The following is a 17,987-nucleotide window of genomic DNA, read 5'->3' on the forward strand; positions in this document are numbered from 1 at the left end:
GAATGGCACCACCACATAGGCCAGTGGTTGGATTCCTGGTATTGTGATGTCTGGGTTGTGTTCTTGGGAAGCCGGCAAGAGTTCTCATCCTTGTTGCTTTATTAGTGACTCCTATTTGCTAGGTTGGCCTTGTCAAAAAAGTTAAAGAGGACCTATTATGCTCATTTTCAGGTGCATACTTGTATTTTGGGTTTCTACTAGAACATGTCTACATGCTTTAATGTTCAAAAAATGCTTTACTTTTCTCATACCGGCTGTGCTGCAGCACCTCTTTTCACCCTCTGTATGAAACGCTCTGTTTGAGCTCCTGCCTCCCCCCCCCCCGATAAGCCCAGTCTGCCCTGATTGGTCAGCTGACCCACTCTGTTGTGATTGGTTAACCGATCCAAACACTTCGTACTCTGCTTCAGCTCCGCTCTAACTATCTTGGTTTGAGGATGTGCCAAGCTAGCTGCTAGGCAGGTATTATGCAAATGTATTACTTGGTGACATCACCACATTACGGAAGAAAAGGCGGGACTTCAAGCAAGGCGTTTCAGGCAGTTCAGGAGCTGTTTTGTGAGGGTAGTAGCTTTGGGCTTTGTAACTTTGCAGACCTTGTACTTGCATGAAAAACTATATAACACACTAAAGGAAAGGGTAAAACACAAAAGCATAATAGGTCCCCTTTAAATACAACCTCCTGCATGTCTTGCTGAAAGTTCTCCAAATTCAACCATACCATTCAAAGGACAGACAGTTTTGGAAATACACTTTTTCCCTTTCTTGTTAAGAGTTCGATGAGAAGATTGATACCACTCTGGTGTCTGGACGTCAAATATGAAGCTAGAGCTAGAAGACTTTAGCTTAGCTTAGCATAAAAACAGGAAGCAGGGGGAAACAGCTGGCCCGGGCTCTGTCCAAACATAATAGATATGCCTGCCAACTCTATTATCACCTTATATCCCACTGTCAAGTAACACATTCACCTCTGGGTGTAACCACACAGCATCATGCAACCACTTCACTATCTGTCTTTGTTTCTCCGCCCTTCGTGAAATACATTTAACGAGACACAGGTTTTTCTTTCTCTCTCTCGGTGTATCTTCCTGTGTTAACCGAGGTACCACTTAACGGTAGCTTTTCCATCATAACAGCACTAACACCTTATTCACACCCACAGCTTGAGAGTGCTGCTCTCACGTCTTGTGCACACGCTGTGCTCTATTTCCATGACAGCTCATGGCGTAGCCCAGTCATCACGACAAGTTAACATTTAACAACTTAATGAAGATGGAAGTTGTGCTGTAGATTGGACGGAAGTGCAAATGTGGGTGGCGGCTGAGCGGTGTGCTGGTGGGTGAACAGGATGGAACAGGAGCCAAAGGAAGTTGATACTTAGAGGACGGACACTGTGTTACAAGCTTATATAAAGAGGAGAATGAATGTAGGCTGAAGGAACGGGGGGGCGGATAGATAGACTGTGAACTCTCTGTCTTGTGTCACTGATTCATGAAAACACTGAGGAGACGAGGCGCTGTGAATGTCAGGTGTTACCAACACATGTCATCTGCAGTAGCACACGTATTCATTTCTTTACATAAGATGCTCAGTTGAGGCAGGTCTGATTGGTTTGCACGTCTTTTACAGGCATCTGCTGCATGGACAGCAACACTGAGATTAGGGTTGTATCATACTATACTAGTAGTACGTACTGATTCGGCCAAAATGTAGCATGTAGTATGCAGTAGGCGAACAAAAGCTGAATCTACAGAATGACAAAAATACCCGGACATCGTACTGATTTGGAAAAGTATCTGACCAGTCTAACTCGCTTACTTTATCCCACAATACAAAGTGCTGGAACAGTACAGGCTATGGCTACAACAACAACAACAGCCAAAAACAGCTTGTTTTTTTACATTTTTCGTAGCTATTTCATCACTAAATTCACTTTTGAATATTTTTGAGGCCGTGTCGTTTTTGAATATTGGCAGTTTTACGATATTAGACGGCGAATCGAACATTTGCTCCAACATTTTCAGAGTTTAAAAGCTCCATAAACTGCCGTGACAGATAGCTAGCGCCTGCCGGGGTCGCTACCTCGCCAGCCGGGCGGTCACTCTCACAGACCGCTATGAGCTGGCCAGAGCTCTCTAGAGACCGGTCTGTAGACAAGAGGCTTTTATTTCCTTGTTGACGGATAGTTTGTTTAAATATCACAACACAAATATTCATAATCTCCGTAGCGTAGCTCACTCGCCAGCTGGCCAGTGATGCTCACAGACCGGCTACAGAGTGGCGAGGGAAGAGACGAGGGGAAAGAGCAGCGGGCAGAGAGATCCCTGCTGAGAAAACACGACCCTTTTTACCTTTACTCTTATATTTGTAGGGATATCAGTTCACTGTTTTGTTTCTGTAACTGAAAAAGCAGTTTGAGTAAATTTTTTTCGAGCAATGTTTTATATTTCCCGTCTCCCCTCGTTGATGATCCTGTTTGTCTCACTTCACTCTGAGCTGTTAGAGTAAATAGCTTAAACCTGCAGTATCTTACAAAGTAAACAAATATAACATAAACAAAAAAAGTCAAAGTTGTTTTTTAATTATTTTAGTGGTACTAGTTCTTTTTTTTTGTCCAGTGCTTTAAGAGGTTTAAAGGCTAAATCCTGGTCTAGCATACTACAAAATACAACGCTTTAACCGTTTCATACTGCATACTACTCCTCAGTAGAAACTGTATTTTATTCTGTTGTTATTGACATCAGAAGTGAAACATTTCTTTTGGTCTTTTACATTTTAGGTCCCATTACTTTAAGCTGAATCAACGGCATGACCTTTTTCTCTCAACAGGAGTTCATGCAATCATCTAATTGCTCTTTGAAAGATTTTAATAGGCTACTTGAACGACTATTATAGCAATTATAAGCATCCTACTGTACAAAGAGAAAATGACCAATTTTAGCATTGCAATCCAAGAGCCCAAATTTAATCCAAAGGAACATTTTATATGACTGTTCATTATCTGCTGTAGCAGGTTTATTAGAAAGGGCCAACCTGAACAGACCACTGTGCCCGGTCCTGTGTGTGGTGTAATGGTAATGACCATCAGTGTTGGAAAAGTACTAAGTACTTTACTGAAGTACATATTTGAGATACTTTACTTATTAGTATTTCTATTTCATCCTGCTTTTTAATTCTACTCCATTTCAGAGGTAACATTTGTACATTTTACCCCACAGACAGGTGTTTTTTAGGACAGTCAGCATGTGTATAGTGCGATTACTTTTACATTTAGAGGTAAATATAGTTAAAGAGGACCTATTGTGTTCATTTTTAGGTGCATACTTGTATTTTGGGTTTCTACCAGAACATGTTTACATGCTTTAAAGTTCAAAAAACGCTTTACTTTTCTCATACTGGCCGTGCTGCAGCACCTCTTTTCACCTTCTGTCTGAAACGCTCTGTTTGAGCTCCTGCCTCCTCCCTCCCGAAAAGCCCAGTCTGCTCTGATTGGTCAGCTGGCCCACTGTTGTGATTGGTTAACCTATCCAAACTCTTCGGACTCCGCTCCAGCTCCACTCGAACTAGCTTTGTTTGAGGGCGTGCCAAACTAGCCGCTAGGCAGGTATTATGCACATGTGTTACTTGGTGACATCACCATGTTACGAAAGAGAAGGCGGGGCTTCAAGCGAGCATTCAGGCAGTTAAGGGGCAGTGTTTTTCTGTGGGGTAAAGTCACTCCCTTTGGCGAGGATTTGGGATTTGTAACTTTGCCGACCGCTTGCATGCACAAAAAACTATACAACACACCAAAGGAAAAAGCCTAATAGGTCATCTTTAAACATATACACAAACAGGAAACAGGATGTATGCTGTGTTATTATCTGGTGTGAGGGGAGCAGCTGCAAGGTCAAGTGTTTTGATGGATTGTCAAAACACAAAGCAGCACAACTCTGCATGTAAGAAACTATGTAATGCTACGTAACCATACCTCTGTTTAGTTATCCATTACATTTGAGAACTGATGCAGTGATGCCTTTTTTTCTCTTTTTTTGTAAAGCTGTATGTTATTATGGGACCATTAGCTCTGTGCAGGATGATGAATTATCTTAGTATAATGCCAGTGACAGCACCGCTGATGGGCTTCTCATTTTATTTACATCCACATCATCTTCTGCTTCTGTACCTTTTGTACCCGAGGTTCATCTGTATGCTAATCTGTTTTGCAATTTACTGGGATGATTTCCTTAATGTCCCTCTGCACTCTCCACTTCTGGTTTCTTCACGTGTCAAATGTGTTTATTATGCTCTCACTCTTTGTCCTCCTTTGTGTCTCCGTGTCCATGCAGAGATCTGTCTGCTCACCAAGGGCAGACGAACGGCGAGCGTGCGTGCAGACACCTACTGTCGACTCTTCTCCCTCTCTGTCGATCATTTCAATGAGGTGCTAGAGGAGTACCCCATGATGCGACGCGCTTTCGAAACCGTCGCCATCGACCGATTGGACCGCATCGGTAAGACCTGCCTACATCTTATTCCTGCCCTGTCTGATTGGTGGTATCTCTTGCCTGTCATCGTGCCTTGTTGTCTTGTCTTTATCAGTATTTGTTTGCCTTCTTTCTTCATAAAAGCATTGTGTCTGCCATCTTGTGCTGCATGACCTGTATGCTATTTTTGTTGTTAAAACTTCCGTCTCTTTCTTTGTCTTAAATAACATTAAAGAAAATTTTGTGTAACCAGCATTAATCCTTCTAAAGAACCAAAGTAGCGTTTTGTGGTTGGATTAACTGGAAGGCAGTGCATGTCGCTGTCCGGGAGGGAGTCACTTCGCCCCCTCGTTGGTTTGGTGTTGACCCCCCCGCTGGATGTCAGCGAGTGGATGGAAGCTAACCTCACATGCATGTGTGTCTGGCCCTCTTTCCACTCATCTGCACTCCTGGGTATGAGCAGCACCCCACCCCATATCAGATTTCTCCAAATCAACCAGTGGAGAGAAACAAAGAGCAGAGCCAGGTGACGTCAGGGAGCTGGTTCAGGCTCTGACTATCCGCTGTAGAGTTTCATTCAGCTCCTCATCAACAACACTTCCTTATTTTCACTGTCTAATTCATAGAAGAACCTGGCCATGACAGATTATAGTTGAAATAATGATAATGCTTCTGACTCACACATTTGATGCAGTTTAAAAAGGGGCACATGTATGTAAATACAAACGGGGCAATAATTGGTTGCATTGACCCTTATGTTGCACATTCTCCCACTCCTTATTCAAATGGGTTCAGTCTGCTCTAATGATTGGAACTAAGACATTGATGAATTAAACATGCAGAAGATAATAAGGATAATTTTTTAACTGACGGAAGTAGAACTAATGTCTTTGTCTTCGCTTATGTTTTGCTGCATTAGAAATATGTATCTAGTTTTCTCCTTTTATTACTTTTTATATATGAATAACAGCGGTAGCATATTTCAGTATCACATTCAAGTATTAAGAATGGATCTAAGGTCCAGACGCACCAACCCGACATCAAAGACCTAGCGGCGACGAAGGCCTCACGTCGCGTTGCCTCACGTCGCCTTTGTCTTGGCCAAAAAGTTGCACTCGAACACACCGCAAAGACTACAGCCGACAGCCAGTTAGCACGTACGTTCTGTGCCTGCGTGAGATGAAATAACTCTCCACACCAGCAGGCAAAGTGATTTCTCTCACCGACAAGCTCCAACGCCGATTCAAGATGTTGAATCAGCCAAAAAAACTCCGACGAGGGCAGACTAGAGCCGACGGTGTGGGACATACCGCAAAAACTAAGCCGACAGACGCTCACCGACAGCCTCAAACTGTCCGACGGATGACCGTTGGCTTGGTGTGTCAGGGCCTCTAAAGAGTAAACTTTAAGTGTAAAATGAGGATTATTTTCCTCATCTGTTGCTATCTCAGATATTACTGTACGTATTTTAAGATCTGGTATCACCGTCTTATCCAACCCTGTTTATTAGAAAATAAAATGAAACATTTGTCAAAACTTGACCAAAGGGCAAGTTCAGATTCAAAAAGCACAGTAATGTATGAAAAATGCATTACAATAATTACAATTACAATTCTTACAGTACATGATTGTTTTCTTTGTAGCTCAGCTACTGTACGCTGTCAATGAGGCGGTATGAGGATACAAGGATGCTATGACTAATATAAGTAATGAGTTTGACTAGTGTATTTCCACCTGTGACAACTAGCAAAATCAAAACGTAATTTTAATTTGCAGGTGGATGCTCTCTAAGTTAACTAATATTTGCTATTTAGGCGACAGGTTACTGCTGGTGAATAAAATATTTTATAGAATGCTGCTTCCTGCCTTGTTACACAGAAATAGTAAAACCGATAATGAATTTTTACGGCTAATGATTATTTCTTATGCATGAACAAATGGAATTTGTTAAATAAACCACTTTTGAAATGAGTTATGGTTCATATCGTTAGTTTTTATGGCTGCCACACGGAGCAGCTCATCATCACAAATGATCAATTCAAACAACAGACTTTAATGCCTGCCGACAACGCTAGCGGCCATAATGTTTGGTGATTTGTTTCCCTATTATTATAACCAGAAAACAACATCACCTGAATACAGAACAAAATACGAATTTACATAATGACAGTGTGTCAATGTTGTCTCATATCAGTGGTTAAAGCTTGCAGTCTGTATCTACTTTTCTATCTGTTACTGTGTTTTTTCTTTGTCATGGCTTTGTATTTGTGTATTATTTTGCCTGACACAGGCACGTCAATATTGAATTGCTGTGCAACCCAAGTGTTGACTCAACATTGAAATACTGTAGTGTCAGGCAAGACAGCAACAAGCAATGAACAATAGAACAAGACCGCTCAGAGCCAATCACAATCCACGGTAACTGTTGAGACAACCTTTTCTCCTCACAATTACGTTCATATGGAAACTGTATTTGGGAGGTGGGGGGAGGACATAATGGATGACTGGATTATAGCAAAATATCTGACAAAATGTGCAAAACGCTCACTCCAAAATTCATACAAGCCATGTCTGTAAAAGTTTATTTTAAACAAATCAACTAAATGTTCAGTGCTTGTCCTACAATATCTACTCATGACAACTGACGCCAATAAAACTACTTGATAGAGTTTAGGGAACGAATGTGGTCAAGTTTGAATTTTACAAATGACAACACTGATTTTTGTTTAATACAAGACACAAACCCTCCGTCTCCATACAACTAAACTGCATTCTCAAGTAGGGAATTTGGGATATAGACGTCTGTAAGGCGGGGTTAAAGGAAAACGCTACAGCGCCTGCTTTATGGGCCAATTGGATGCGGAAGATCGCCGGCCGATATGGGTACTTTATCTCTCGCAGTCAAGGCATTTTGGCATCATGCCCCACTGAGCAACTCTCATAGGAATGAAAGGGAGCCGCCTCCAACGCTCCACGGTATAACAACGCTCTTGAAAGATACGTGGTATAATAACAAGTATAACAAGTGAGAAAGTCCACTACGGGCTGGTGGGACGGGTGGTGGATGGGTCCAACACATACAGGACTTTCCCCGCAGTTTGTGTCCTGTGTGAAACTCATTTTAAGCCAAACCATGATGTGTTTTCACTAAACCTAACCCAGTAGTTTGATAGCCTAAACCAAAGAAAGTAGTGTTGTTTTTGTTTTGTTTTGTTTCAATTAACAACGTAAACTACGTGTTTAAAACTGCGATCGTAAAAAATATGTTTTCCTCAAATCCTCATTGAGAATGCAGTTTAGTTGTATGGGAACGTAATTTAGTAGGAGACAGGATTGGCCTTTATCCACCTCTACGTTAAACACCCACACTTTGCTATATGAATGTCCCCCATGCTTCTTGCATTATAACTGAACACTAATAACTAATTGTGAAGTAGCTGCATATGAACGTAATTCACAGGAGACAAGGTTGCATTTTCTTTTTCCTGGACTAGCATAAAATAAAAATAAAACTCTTTATTTGCCCTGTAGTGAAGTCCCTTCACAACATGCCGTTTGGCCTCAACAGTCCAAATCTACATTTGCCCTTTTTAATGAGAGCTACCAGCTTTTCACCAAATGTTGTAAACTGAAAGCTGCCCACTCTGACGGCCACCTCTCAGAGTGACATAGATTCGATCCATCCTTTCAGACTAACCATGAAGGGGGTTTTGTCTCATACGAGGGAAGATACTTTGTCATGATCCGTGCTGGTTGTATCGTTTCTATATATGAACTGCATTTGGTTACATGCTTGTCTTGCTCTAAAAAAAAAGGAAAGAAGAAAAGTAACCATGCTTTGAAACCAATAACGTGTTGCACATTTGACATTATCTTTTATCTATCTAAAAATTATTTGACCAGGAGTCCGTCTTGAGACGAGCACATCTCGTTTTCAAGAGTGTCCTGGCCGACGAGTAGGCATCAGGTAAACACTTTATTCCAATTCCAATATTCGAACAGGGACTAATAGGCTTGCTAAAGGGATCCGGTCTCAAATTCATCCTCCAAGAGTTTGACCTCTTGCTGGAGGTCACATGTTTTAATTCCTTTAAGTCACCCACACCAGTCCTGCAGATGTTTTGATGGACACATTCAAAATGTCAACAACTAAGACAATCAAAGAAACAGAAGATATCTCATCCAGTGTCACATGCCATGTTTATTTTGTAAGAGAATAATTACCTGGATTATGAACACATGCTCAGCTCTATTGGTGTGACATTTTAATCTTTGAACCCTTCGTTCAAAGTGAATTCACAAACAAAATCATGTCTGCAGATTAGTAAAAACTTTACTAATGCAATGCCACATACACTATTTGTTACATGCAGAAATCCCATTTCATTATTTATTCATGTTGTCACCAATAGAAGTTTCTGATTGTCTGGCTTGAAATATGAATTCTGTCTTTTGTGTCAATAATTTGGGGGTAAAATTTAGACTTTTCTGACACTAATAAAAGGGAAGTCTTAAACTGTATTTGGACACAGAGCTACAGTAATGTCATGTTGACTACATGTGGAGGGCAAAAGTTGATTTAATCCATTTATAATCATTGTCACACACATTAACACCAGGTATTCTCTCTAAAATAAGCACTTAAAATAAAAAACAAAAATAAAACTGAAGAAAAAAAAACATTTCCTGCAGTGACTCATAAAAGAAATTATTGGTGAAATTATTTATCAAATTGCATTGAGAGTCAGAATGAAAAATGTGTCTCTGTAAAGCCTTGAATGCACCTCAAAATCTGTGTTTTTTTTGTTTTTTTTAACAAATACAGCCTTCATTATTTATATGATGTTTGTGAACATTGTATTTCGCTTGTTTTTTTATGTGTTTGTGTGGTGTGTTAGCTGGCTTTTAGACTGTTTTACAACACTTATCTTTTATATGTCAGATATGGGTTGATTACTGTATTATTATTATTTGTTCGAAATCATATTGATTGGTGAAGTTTGTATATTGAACTAATCTCACTGGTTCTATTTTGCCAGGAAATGTAAATTACTAACACAATACTGTAATTGTTTTCAAATGGTGATTTGACCCATAGCTGATACATTTCAATTCAAAGTTTTGTATGTAAAAAAAAAGAAGCATTTCTTTACCCATGAGTGGTGTTTACATTTTGTTTATGTTTTTGTTTGTGTTTGTTTTGATTTTAAGGGTTACTATTTTTACAATCTTCTGACAATGTTACAAAATCAGCTTATAAATCATTTTATAAAGCATTTTGCGGACATGTTTAGAAATGACTGGCATTCATTCGAAAAGCAGTCAAGGACATTTTGAGCAGAAAATATAGAAGTTAAGAATGATAATAAAATAATTTAACGTTAATTTAACGTTCAGAGCAGGTCAGTGTTTCTATAAGAACAAGGTGTGTATATATTTCGTAGTGGGACTCATTTACCGTGTCATTTACTGTGATATAGTTTTAAGTAACCACCTAATTCAACTGTTGTCAGGTCATTAAATAGGCGTTATCGCTCTCTATAGGCATCATAGATGTGGGTCATTAGGGGCTTACTACACCTACTACATTGTAAAAGTGAAATTAAAACTTAAAAGCAACACGTTCTAACCAGGCCTGTCAATCGATTTAAATATTTAATTGCGATTAATCGCAGGATTGTCCATAGTTATCAACATGAGAGTGGACAAACATGCTTGCTCTATGCAAATATATGTATATATTTATTATTGGAAATCAATTAACAACACAAAACAATGACAAATGTTGTCCAGAAACCCTCACAGGTACTGCATTTAGCATGAAAATATGCTCAAATCATAACATGGTAAACTGCAGCCCAACAGGCAACGGGTGAAAGCCCCGTGTTTTGTGTCCCATCCAGCGCCCCCGACCTTCACCCGGTACGGCGTTTTACGCTCTCTATAGCACAACGCCTCACTTCTGCTTTTGCTCCTGTCTAGGGATATCACGGTGAAGAAATTTTCCCACCAGTTAATAATCTTGTGACAACACCGGTGTTACCGATTACACCAGACATTTTACAAGAAAATATGACGCTCAATATCTGTAGAGCGATTTTTGCCATTGGATGGCTGTGTGTCTGGCCTCTCCGGTCCAGCTTTCACTGCGGGGCTGCAGGTTTCCACCTGGTGCCGCTGTACTACGCGTACCAGCTGTGACCACTCTGTCCTCCTCACGGCGATTGCTATTAGCGTTACCGTTCCGTTATAGAATGAGGTTTAAATCTGAATTATTGCGCTTTTGCTTTTCGCTTTGGCACCAAATCCTCCGTCATCGTCTTGTCTGTCAACTCTCTCTGGTCCAGTGTGTGAAATCAGACTCTTCCGTCCACAGCTGCTTTACCTCGCTGTCTCCTTTTTGACAGTAACTTAAGCCGTTATATCGCGGGCTTCAAGACCAGACCAGACTCCATTCACAAAACAGTCATTTTACCTTGCAGAACGCGGAGATATACATACAACCCCACTTCAAAAAATCCGAACCAACCCTTTCAGTTATTTCCAAACTTAGCAGAGCTAACTTTGACTCAGCTAGTGCTAGCGTTCTCATTATTCATAACCTTACTGATTAGCTTTGATTAGCTTACTTTGGAAACCAACGTCACTAGTTTTGAGTGGCCGTTTCCATTTTTTAAAAATGGAACAGATCACAGATGGACCCGACCTTAAAGTTTTGTAGCATCCGCCATCTGACTATGTATTGAGAACAGGGCGCTGATACGCCAAATTGAACTAATTGGGTTTTATTTCTATAAAAAAAAAGGCAAGTAATGTAATGGACACCGTGTAACACTGACTACCACGGCAATCGTACTCCTGTCGTAATTACTCCGGTTGCTAGAGGTCGCTCTTGTGTTCTTTTATACCTTCTTTCGGTGATTGACCATGTGAATAGATGACAAAACCTAATATTGGGTGTAGCAGGACCCTACTAACCCACATCTATTAGGCTTATAACCACTGACAACGTCCATTTAAGGACCTGATAACAGTCTATTGTACGGAAGCCCTGAAAGGCAAGTGAGAATTGGTTTTTTTTCTGGTGATCCATTTTCTAACTCTGATCTTAATCATTTTATCTCCTGTGTTTATGATTTAAGAACAGGTGGAAAAAGAATTTGACAGGATAATCTTTCTAAGTTTCTAAGTTTCTAAGTTACTTTTTTTTGCCACTGTGTGAAAACAGGTGAAAAAAAATGTCAGGTTAGATTGTCCAAATTAAAAAAAAAACAGCTTCAATCCCAGAGGAGCTACGTTAGCCTTAGCGACGATTGCGTCCAGTATGCCTTGTGACCGAACGTTACAGCGTTTGTTCCCTCAAACAATGTGACAAAACACAATACAAACTAATGTTACAGTAAACTAACGTTAGCTAGACTGTCGACTTAACCTGGGTTGTACCTGTTTTCACACAAAGGCAAAAAAAAAGTAACTTAGAAACTTAGTAACTTGTCTACCTGTTTCACAGAGAAAAAAAAAGGAACTTAGAAAGATTATCCTGGCAAAAAAAACCCACAGGAGATCAAATAATTTAGATCCGAGTTAGAAAATGAATAACCAGCAAAAAAAAAAAAATTCTCGCATTTCAGGGCTTCCGTACTATCGGCTGAAGTAACACTCAAATATTTCCAGCTGGTTAGTTAGTTAAGTTCTTTAGCTCCGGGCTGCTGAAAAGTTTATATTGACTTTCACTTTTTACAGTACATATATACCCTACAGTATTCTACCGATGCACAATAGATTTTCCCAGCCACTCAGATAATTTCATCTCTGTTGCCATAGCCATAATGTAGCATGGAGAATAGCAGCTTTCTAGGAGAAGATGTGAAGTGAAATGATTTCTTAAAATAACCTAAATGTGTATATATATAGCACTAAAAGTCTGTTATATTGTTTGATAAGTGTCTATTTTAGATTAGAGGAGGAGAGAAATACGAAGAAGCGCAGCAGGAACAGCAGCTGACTGAAATCCTAACAATCCTCCCGTGTCTCCTTACCAGCAAACATTCACTTCTTCAAACTCTCTATTTGGAGGAATAGTAAATAAGTACATATGTGTTGTCCCTCCAATCTACAGAGTTTAACCTTGACACCTTTAAAAAGGCACAGACAGCAGCCTTGTAAGTCAACAGTAGTGTAATAGTCGGTACGTGGTGCTAGTTTTAGCTCTCAACCCGCCCCTGTAGTGACTGTTGAACAACATCAATCCTGTCTTACAGCCCGATGCATGGCTTGTTGGCAGCCTTGAGAGGAGAAAGCCGTCCAGAAAATGCCGCTCAACTGTAAACTCGGAAATCTTGTGCCCTCAAGGACGCGGCTTAATGATTGATTGACTGAGGCTAAAGCCTTCAGCACGCTAAAAGTCAGCTCTGTCTTCTTTACTGACAAAATAACGCGTCACAGATACACAAGGTCAGCAGTAATTACAGGAAACACTTCCTCTGAATACATAATGGACACAGAGTAAAGTAAATCTTTATTATTACTATTCTTATTATTGTCAAATGTGGCATATCTTTCTACAAAAGACCAGTTTCAAGACATCCTTCATGCTTTTTAGTACCACTTAGCATTTTACCACAGTTTTGCTTCCAAACTCCCAAAGCCACAAAAGTGGTGTTTAAAGAAGCCATCTGTCAAGTTTTTATTATCACAGTTTGTGACTTGTGACAGGCTGGGAAAGATTTCCAGGCCTGTGGGCTAAAAAAAATCCCTTTATAGGGCACTTTAACAACCAATTTGTTTACCGTATTAACCGTATTATTATCGTAAATGTCGTAGACAAATGTGTATTTTTGAATAAATACAAATTTTAATGATAAAGATAACATAGCATTCTGTGGTAAGATGAGTTTAGTTCTCCATAAAGGTATTTAATGTATAATTCACAATCTGTACCCATTGTGGTAGTGTGTTAGGAGTAGATCTTTTCTCTTTCTTATTGTTGTTTATACATTTTTTTTTTCATTTTTTTTTTTAAAAAGGTTATTCTAATTGTCCTTGTGATGTGTTTTAGCAGAGGTGTTATTGTGGCTTTAAATTTATCCTTAGAGTTTAGTCCTTTTTTTGTCCATTCTTCGACACAATCTGTCCAGTAACGTGAAGTGTGGGTCCAACTCATCAGTATTCTTCTGTGTCTCATCGTCCACATCAGCACCTCCACAGTCTGCGCCATCACGTCACACTTTCAGTAATCTGTGTCTCCTTTTGTGTCCTTCACTCCTCTCAAATCGTGTTTTTCCCATAGTCATTACCATTCAATGTCCTTCACACTTTTATATTCAATATGAAAAACGTTAGTGGATGTGAAAAGATGCAGCTTGTAAGATTGAAAGAGTTGAAATTTATACATTTAGTAGAAATCAAGAGGAAGCTAATCTATTGAAGATGTGGTGATAAAAAAAAAAGATGCAAGTTTTTCCTATTAAAACATACAAGCTGCATCTTTATTATTACTGTCCTGACTCCTGCACCTTTCCTGTGGTTTATGGCAACCAAAATGTGCCACTGCTGTATGTGCTCACCTCTCCTGACTGCACCCCAACAGGGAAGAAGAACTCCTTGCTGCTGCAGAAGTTCCAGAAGGATCTGAACGCCGGCGTTTTCAACACGCAGGAGAACGAGATATTGAAGCAGATTATTCGTCAGGACAGGGAGATGGTGATGATGGTGGACCGCAAGCAGTCAGTCACCGGGATGAACTCAACACCAATGTCAGGAAACTCCATCATTAACTCACCAGCCTGTCAGCCTCCCTTCCCCACCGCCTTCAGCACCAATCAGCTCCAGCAGTCCTCCGTTCCCATGACTTACAGTGCTTCAGCTATTGCCAATGCCTCCGCCGCCCGCATGCTGCCCGCCGCTGCCGCGGCTGCAGCCGCAGCGCAGGGGATGTACCCTGTTCCCAGTCTTTCCCACCACAGCCTGAATTCATCCTCAATGAATCCACAGGCGCCGCTCCAGCAGCAGGGAGCGATCATGTCGCCCTGCTCCTTCACGGCGGCTATGTGCAGCCCGCCCGTGCAGACCCCTCTGGCTAGCCGGAGCTTCCAGTACAGCTCGCGCACGGCCTCCCAGCTGTCACTCATCCAGCAGCCCATGGCTCAACAGTCCATATCCACACAGCAGCTGCAGCAGCCCGCTGCGTCGACTGCAGCCGCAGCCTCTGCAACGCAGCAGCAGCCGTCGCCTCAGCAACAGCAGGTCCCTTCACCTCAGCGGGGTGACATCCACAAGAGCACACAGGCCCTGCAGTCGGGCAGCTTGGGTCGAGACGTCAGACATTTATCGGCCTCCCAACCATCACTGCCACACGACACGTCTCTGGTGCCCAGAGTGCACCCAGCCTCAGGAGACTCTCTGGCCTCCATCGTGCCACCGACGGCGGTGGCGATCCAGGGGATGGGTCTGCAGAGCGGCCTCCGCACCACAGTGCCCCAGCGTGTCAATTTATTCCGGCAGATGTCGTCAGGAGCCTTGCCCCCGGTGCGCTCGGCGGCCGCGGCGGCAGCAGCGGCGGCGGCGGTGGCAGCAGCAGCATCCTCATCCTCGACCTCAACCCAGCACAGGGAATCCCCCGGATCTAGGAGAGATTCTGTCCTGAGCAGTACGGAGACTGAGCAAGACAAAATGCGTTTCGCATCAAATTTATGATCCCATTTTTTTTCCCTTTTCATTTTTTAAACTTCAATATGTTTCAACTCATTTTTAAAAACGGGAGATACAACAAAAGAGATAAAGATGAGGAACTTCAGCATTTTTTTGTTTCTCTCCAGTTTTCTTCTAAAATAACCTCATAGAAAACCCTGTACATACGAGCCCTTGTATTATATTTTAGACACATTGTCTCCCTAAACTTAAGAATGTATATTATACAGATACATCTCTCTTTTCTTTTGCGCCATATATATATATACTTATGTATATATATATATATAAATATATACTGCTGTGTGTATGGGTGTGTGAGAGTGTGCGTGCATGTGACCGCGTGTGTAAAATCCAACTAGAATATTTGGCAATGGCAATTTAAAAAGCTGTAGTATAAAGTCTTCCTTTCTGAGAAATATAAAGAATTATATACAATGTATGACATTTTATTAATTAATTTATTTTCTGTTTTTTTTATTTTATTTTAACTGGGATGCATTGTGGATTCAGATTTTTATTTTCTTTTTTTTTACCGTTGAGGAAGAGAAAAATTGTCCTATTAAGCAGCTTTAGGCACCACTGTGGAATAAAACATGCAAGCAACTCTTGACAAATAATCTCAAAAAAGCACACACACTCTCATGAAATGAATCTCACACCAGTTTCCTGAAACCAACACAGATACTGTAACTAAGTGTTATGTTGCTCTCTGCAACGACAATACAGTGTGCGGAGCCGCCGTATCCCCGCAGCGGCTCCCGTACCAACCATGACAGTGTTATGGGTCCAAAGGGAATAGATAACAGAAATGCTGCTTTCTTTGTTTATGTTCGAGGAGTGTGGAGAAAGACGTGGATGGATGCTATTGTTTTCTATTTCTAATTTCAGATGGCTGAGATGTTACGTAATGTCGCTTAAAAATTCTGTGTATATTTATAATATTTATAAACTAAAGAGTATCACCATTATGCAATAGACTGTGACATAAAGATTACCTATATGTGTGCTGTAAATAGTTTTGTAGAGCTAGTATTTACAGATACTGTGTGGTGCATTCTCTATCATAACAATGTCTTACTTCTATCAGGAAACCTGGATATCATCTATACACGAACAAGGTTTAGTGACACATGTTTCATAAAGAGATTAACAAACCTTAATGCAATAGCTAGCACTACTTGATGCCTGATTGGAGGACATTCAAGAAGGGTTCTCTCTGTATACTATCCTAGCCCTAGTGTAGTTTTTGATTTCACATCAAGTGAACAATATTTATCTACAATACACAACTTGATTTCAAATTGTGTCTTTTTTTAGTCGCCTCATTTCCCCAAAAACTGCTGAGGATCATTTTCTGCATTGTATTGTTCGAGGACGGAAATGAGGCTTATTCTCTTTTCTTCATCACACCTTTTATTTTGTACACTGTACTGTACGCTGTCATATCACATTTACTGTAGTTGAAGAGCCTGCCACCGCATTTTCACACCCATGTGTTTTAGGTTAAAGACGTCAGGTATCACTCAGTTTTCACCCAGAGGTGTGTTTTTTGTGCTGCTGCAGAAGAAGAAACGCTGGTTTGCATTAAGGTTTCTGTCTCATGTAAATCCATCATGTGGGCTTAGGTACTCTAAACTGAGGCAGGGAAGCAAGGTCAAAGCCAGAATACTGTGGTCCTGTTCAGACCTGGCATTAACATGCGTCCCGAGTGATCCCATCACAAAAGGACAGCTCTTAAGTACATCTGTTCACACCTGGCATTAGAATCCGTCTCCACATGTGTCTTGAGTGACCACTTGTGATCGGATCCCACTCTACCCCGCTCTACATGCACATAAACACGTAAACACACGGCTAATACAGCAGACATTGTGACGTAATATTACATGAACGTCAGTACTAATATCCTACATATTCGTGAATTTCGGTACATTTTATTAACATCAAAATAACAGGCAACAGCGCCGTACAGAGCTTCAGAGAGCCGGGGAGGAGAGAGAGTGAGCAGGAGGGCGGGTGTCAGCTCCGTGCAGAGCACTTGAACAAAAACACCGACACATCTCCGACAGTATGATAATAATGGTATTTTGCATGCCTAGTCTGATAGTCTGTAGACTATGTAGCCTATTCACGTACACACTGCTAAAAGAATGTGGCCATATGTGGCCCAGACCACCTCTGAATGTGGTCTGAGCGATCGGATCTCAACGCGTCCTCAATGAGTGCTTTCACACCTGTACTTAGAGCTGTCCGCCTGTGATCCGATCACTCAGACCACCTCTGAATGTGGTCTGAGCGATCGGATCTCAACGCGTCCTCAATGAGTGCTTTCACACCTGTACTTAGAGCTGTCCGCCTGTGATCCGATCACTCAGACCACCTCTGAATGTGGTCTGAGCGATCGGATCTCAATGCGTCCTCAATGAGTGCGTTCACACCTGTACTTAGAGATGTCCGCCTGTGATCCGATCACTCAGGACGCATGTTAATGCCAGGTCTGAACAGGGCCCCGTGACTCTAAGCATAAAAGCATATTTTGACTATTTTAATCTTAGAATAATTAAAGTACTTGATGACTCAACTTTAAATAAGCCAGCAAATATGGCTTTTTCTGTGCAGGAGGCCGTCAAATGTGACAAAGTATTCAGCGCTATCTGTGCAGGATTCCTATTCAGAGTCGTAGTTTTTTCATGGCGCCAAACATCCCGTCAGTTCAAAGTGACTAAGCCCCCTCCAGAGATGCCGTTTTAAAAAGATTACTTCGCTACAGATTGTGTCGATAGTGTACCAACGCAGTCAAACCCACCACCAATGTCATGAAAGCATGCA

At 41.1% G+C, this 17,987-nt stretch overlaps 1 protein-coding gene across 1 annotated transcript in view; it reads left to right on the forward strand.

Annotated features, from left to right (window-relative positions):
- Positions 1 to 17,108, forward strand: part of LOC119478264 (potassium/sodium hyperpolarization-activated cyclic nucleotide-gated channel 1) — an 80,155-nt gene extending 63,047 nt beyond the window's left edge. The window contains exons 7-8 of the mRNA XM_037752883.1: positions 4,329 to 4,493; positions 14,056 to 17,108. Coding sequence (XP_037608811.1) covers positions 4,329 to 4,493; positions 14,056 to 15,161 — 1,271 coding nt within the window. The 3' untranslated portion in view covers positions 15,162 to 17,108. The remainder of the gene's footprint in view (positions 1 to 4,328; positions 4,494 to 14,055) is intronic.
- Positions 17,109 to 17,987: the final 879 nt, after the last annotated feature.

This window comes from Sebastes umbrosus, chromosome 19 (assembly GCF_015220745.1).
Source record: "Sebastes umbrosus isolate fSebUmb1 chromosome 19, fSebUmb1.pri, whole genome shotgun sequence".
NCBI classification, from domain to species: domain Eukaryota; kingdom Metazoa; phylum Chordata; class Actinopteri; order Perciformes; family Sebastidae; genus Sebastes; species Sebastes umbrosus.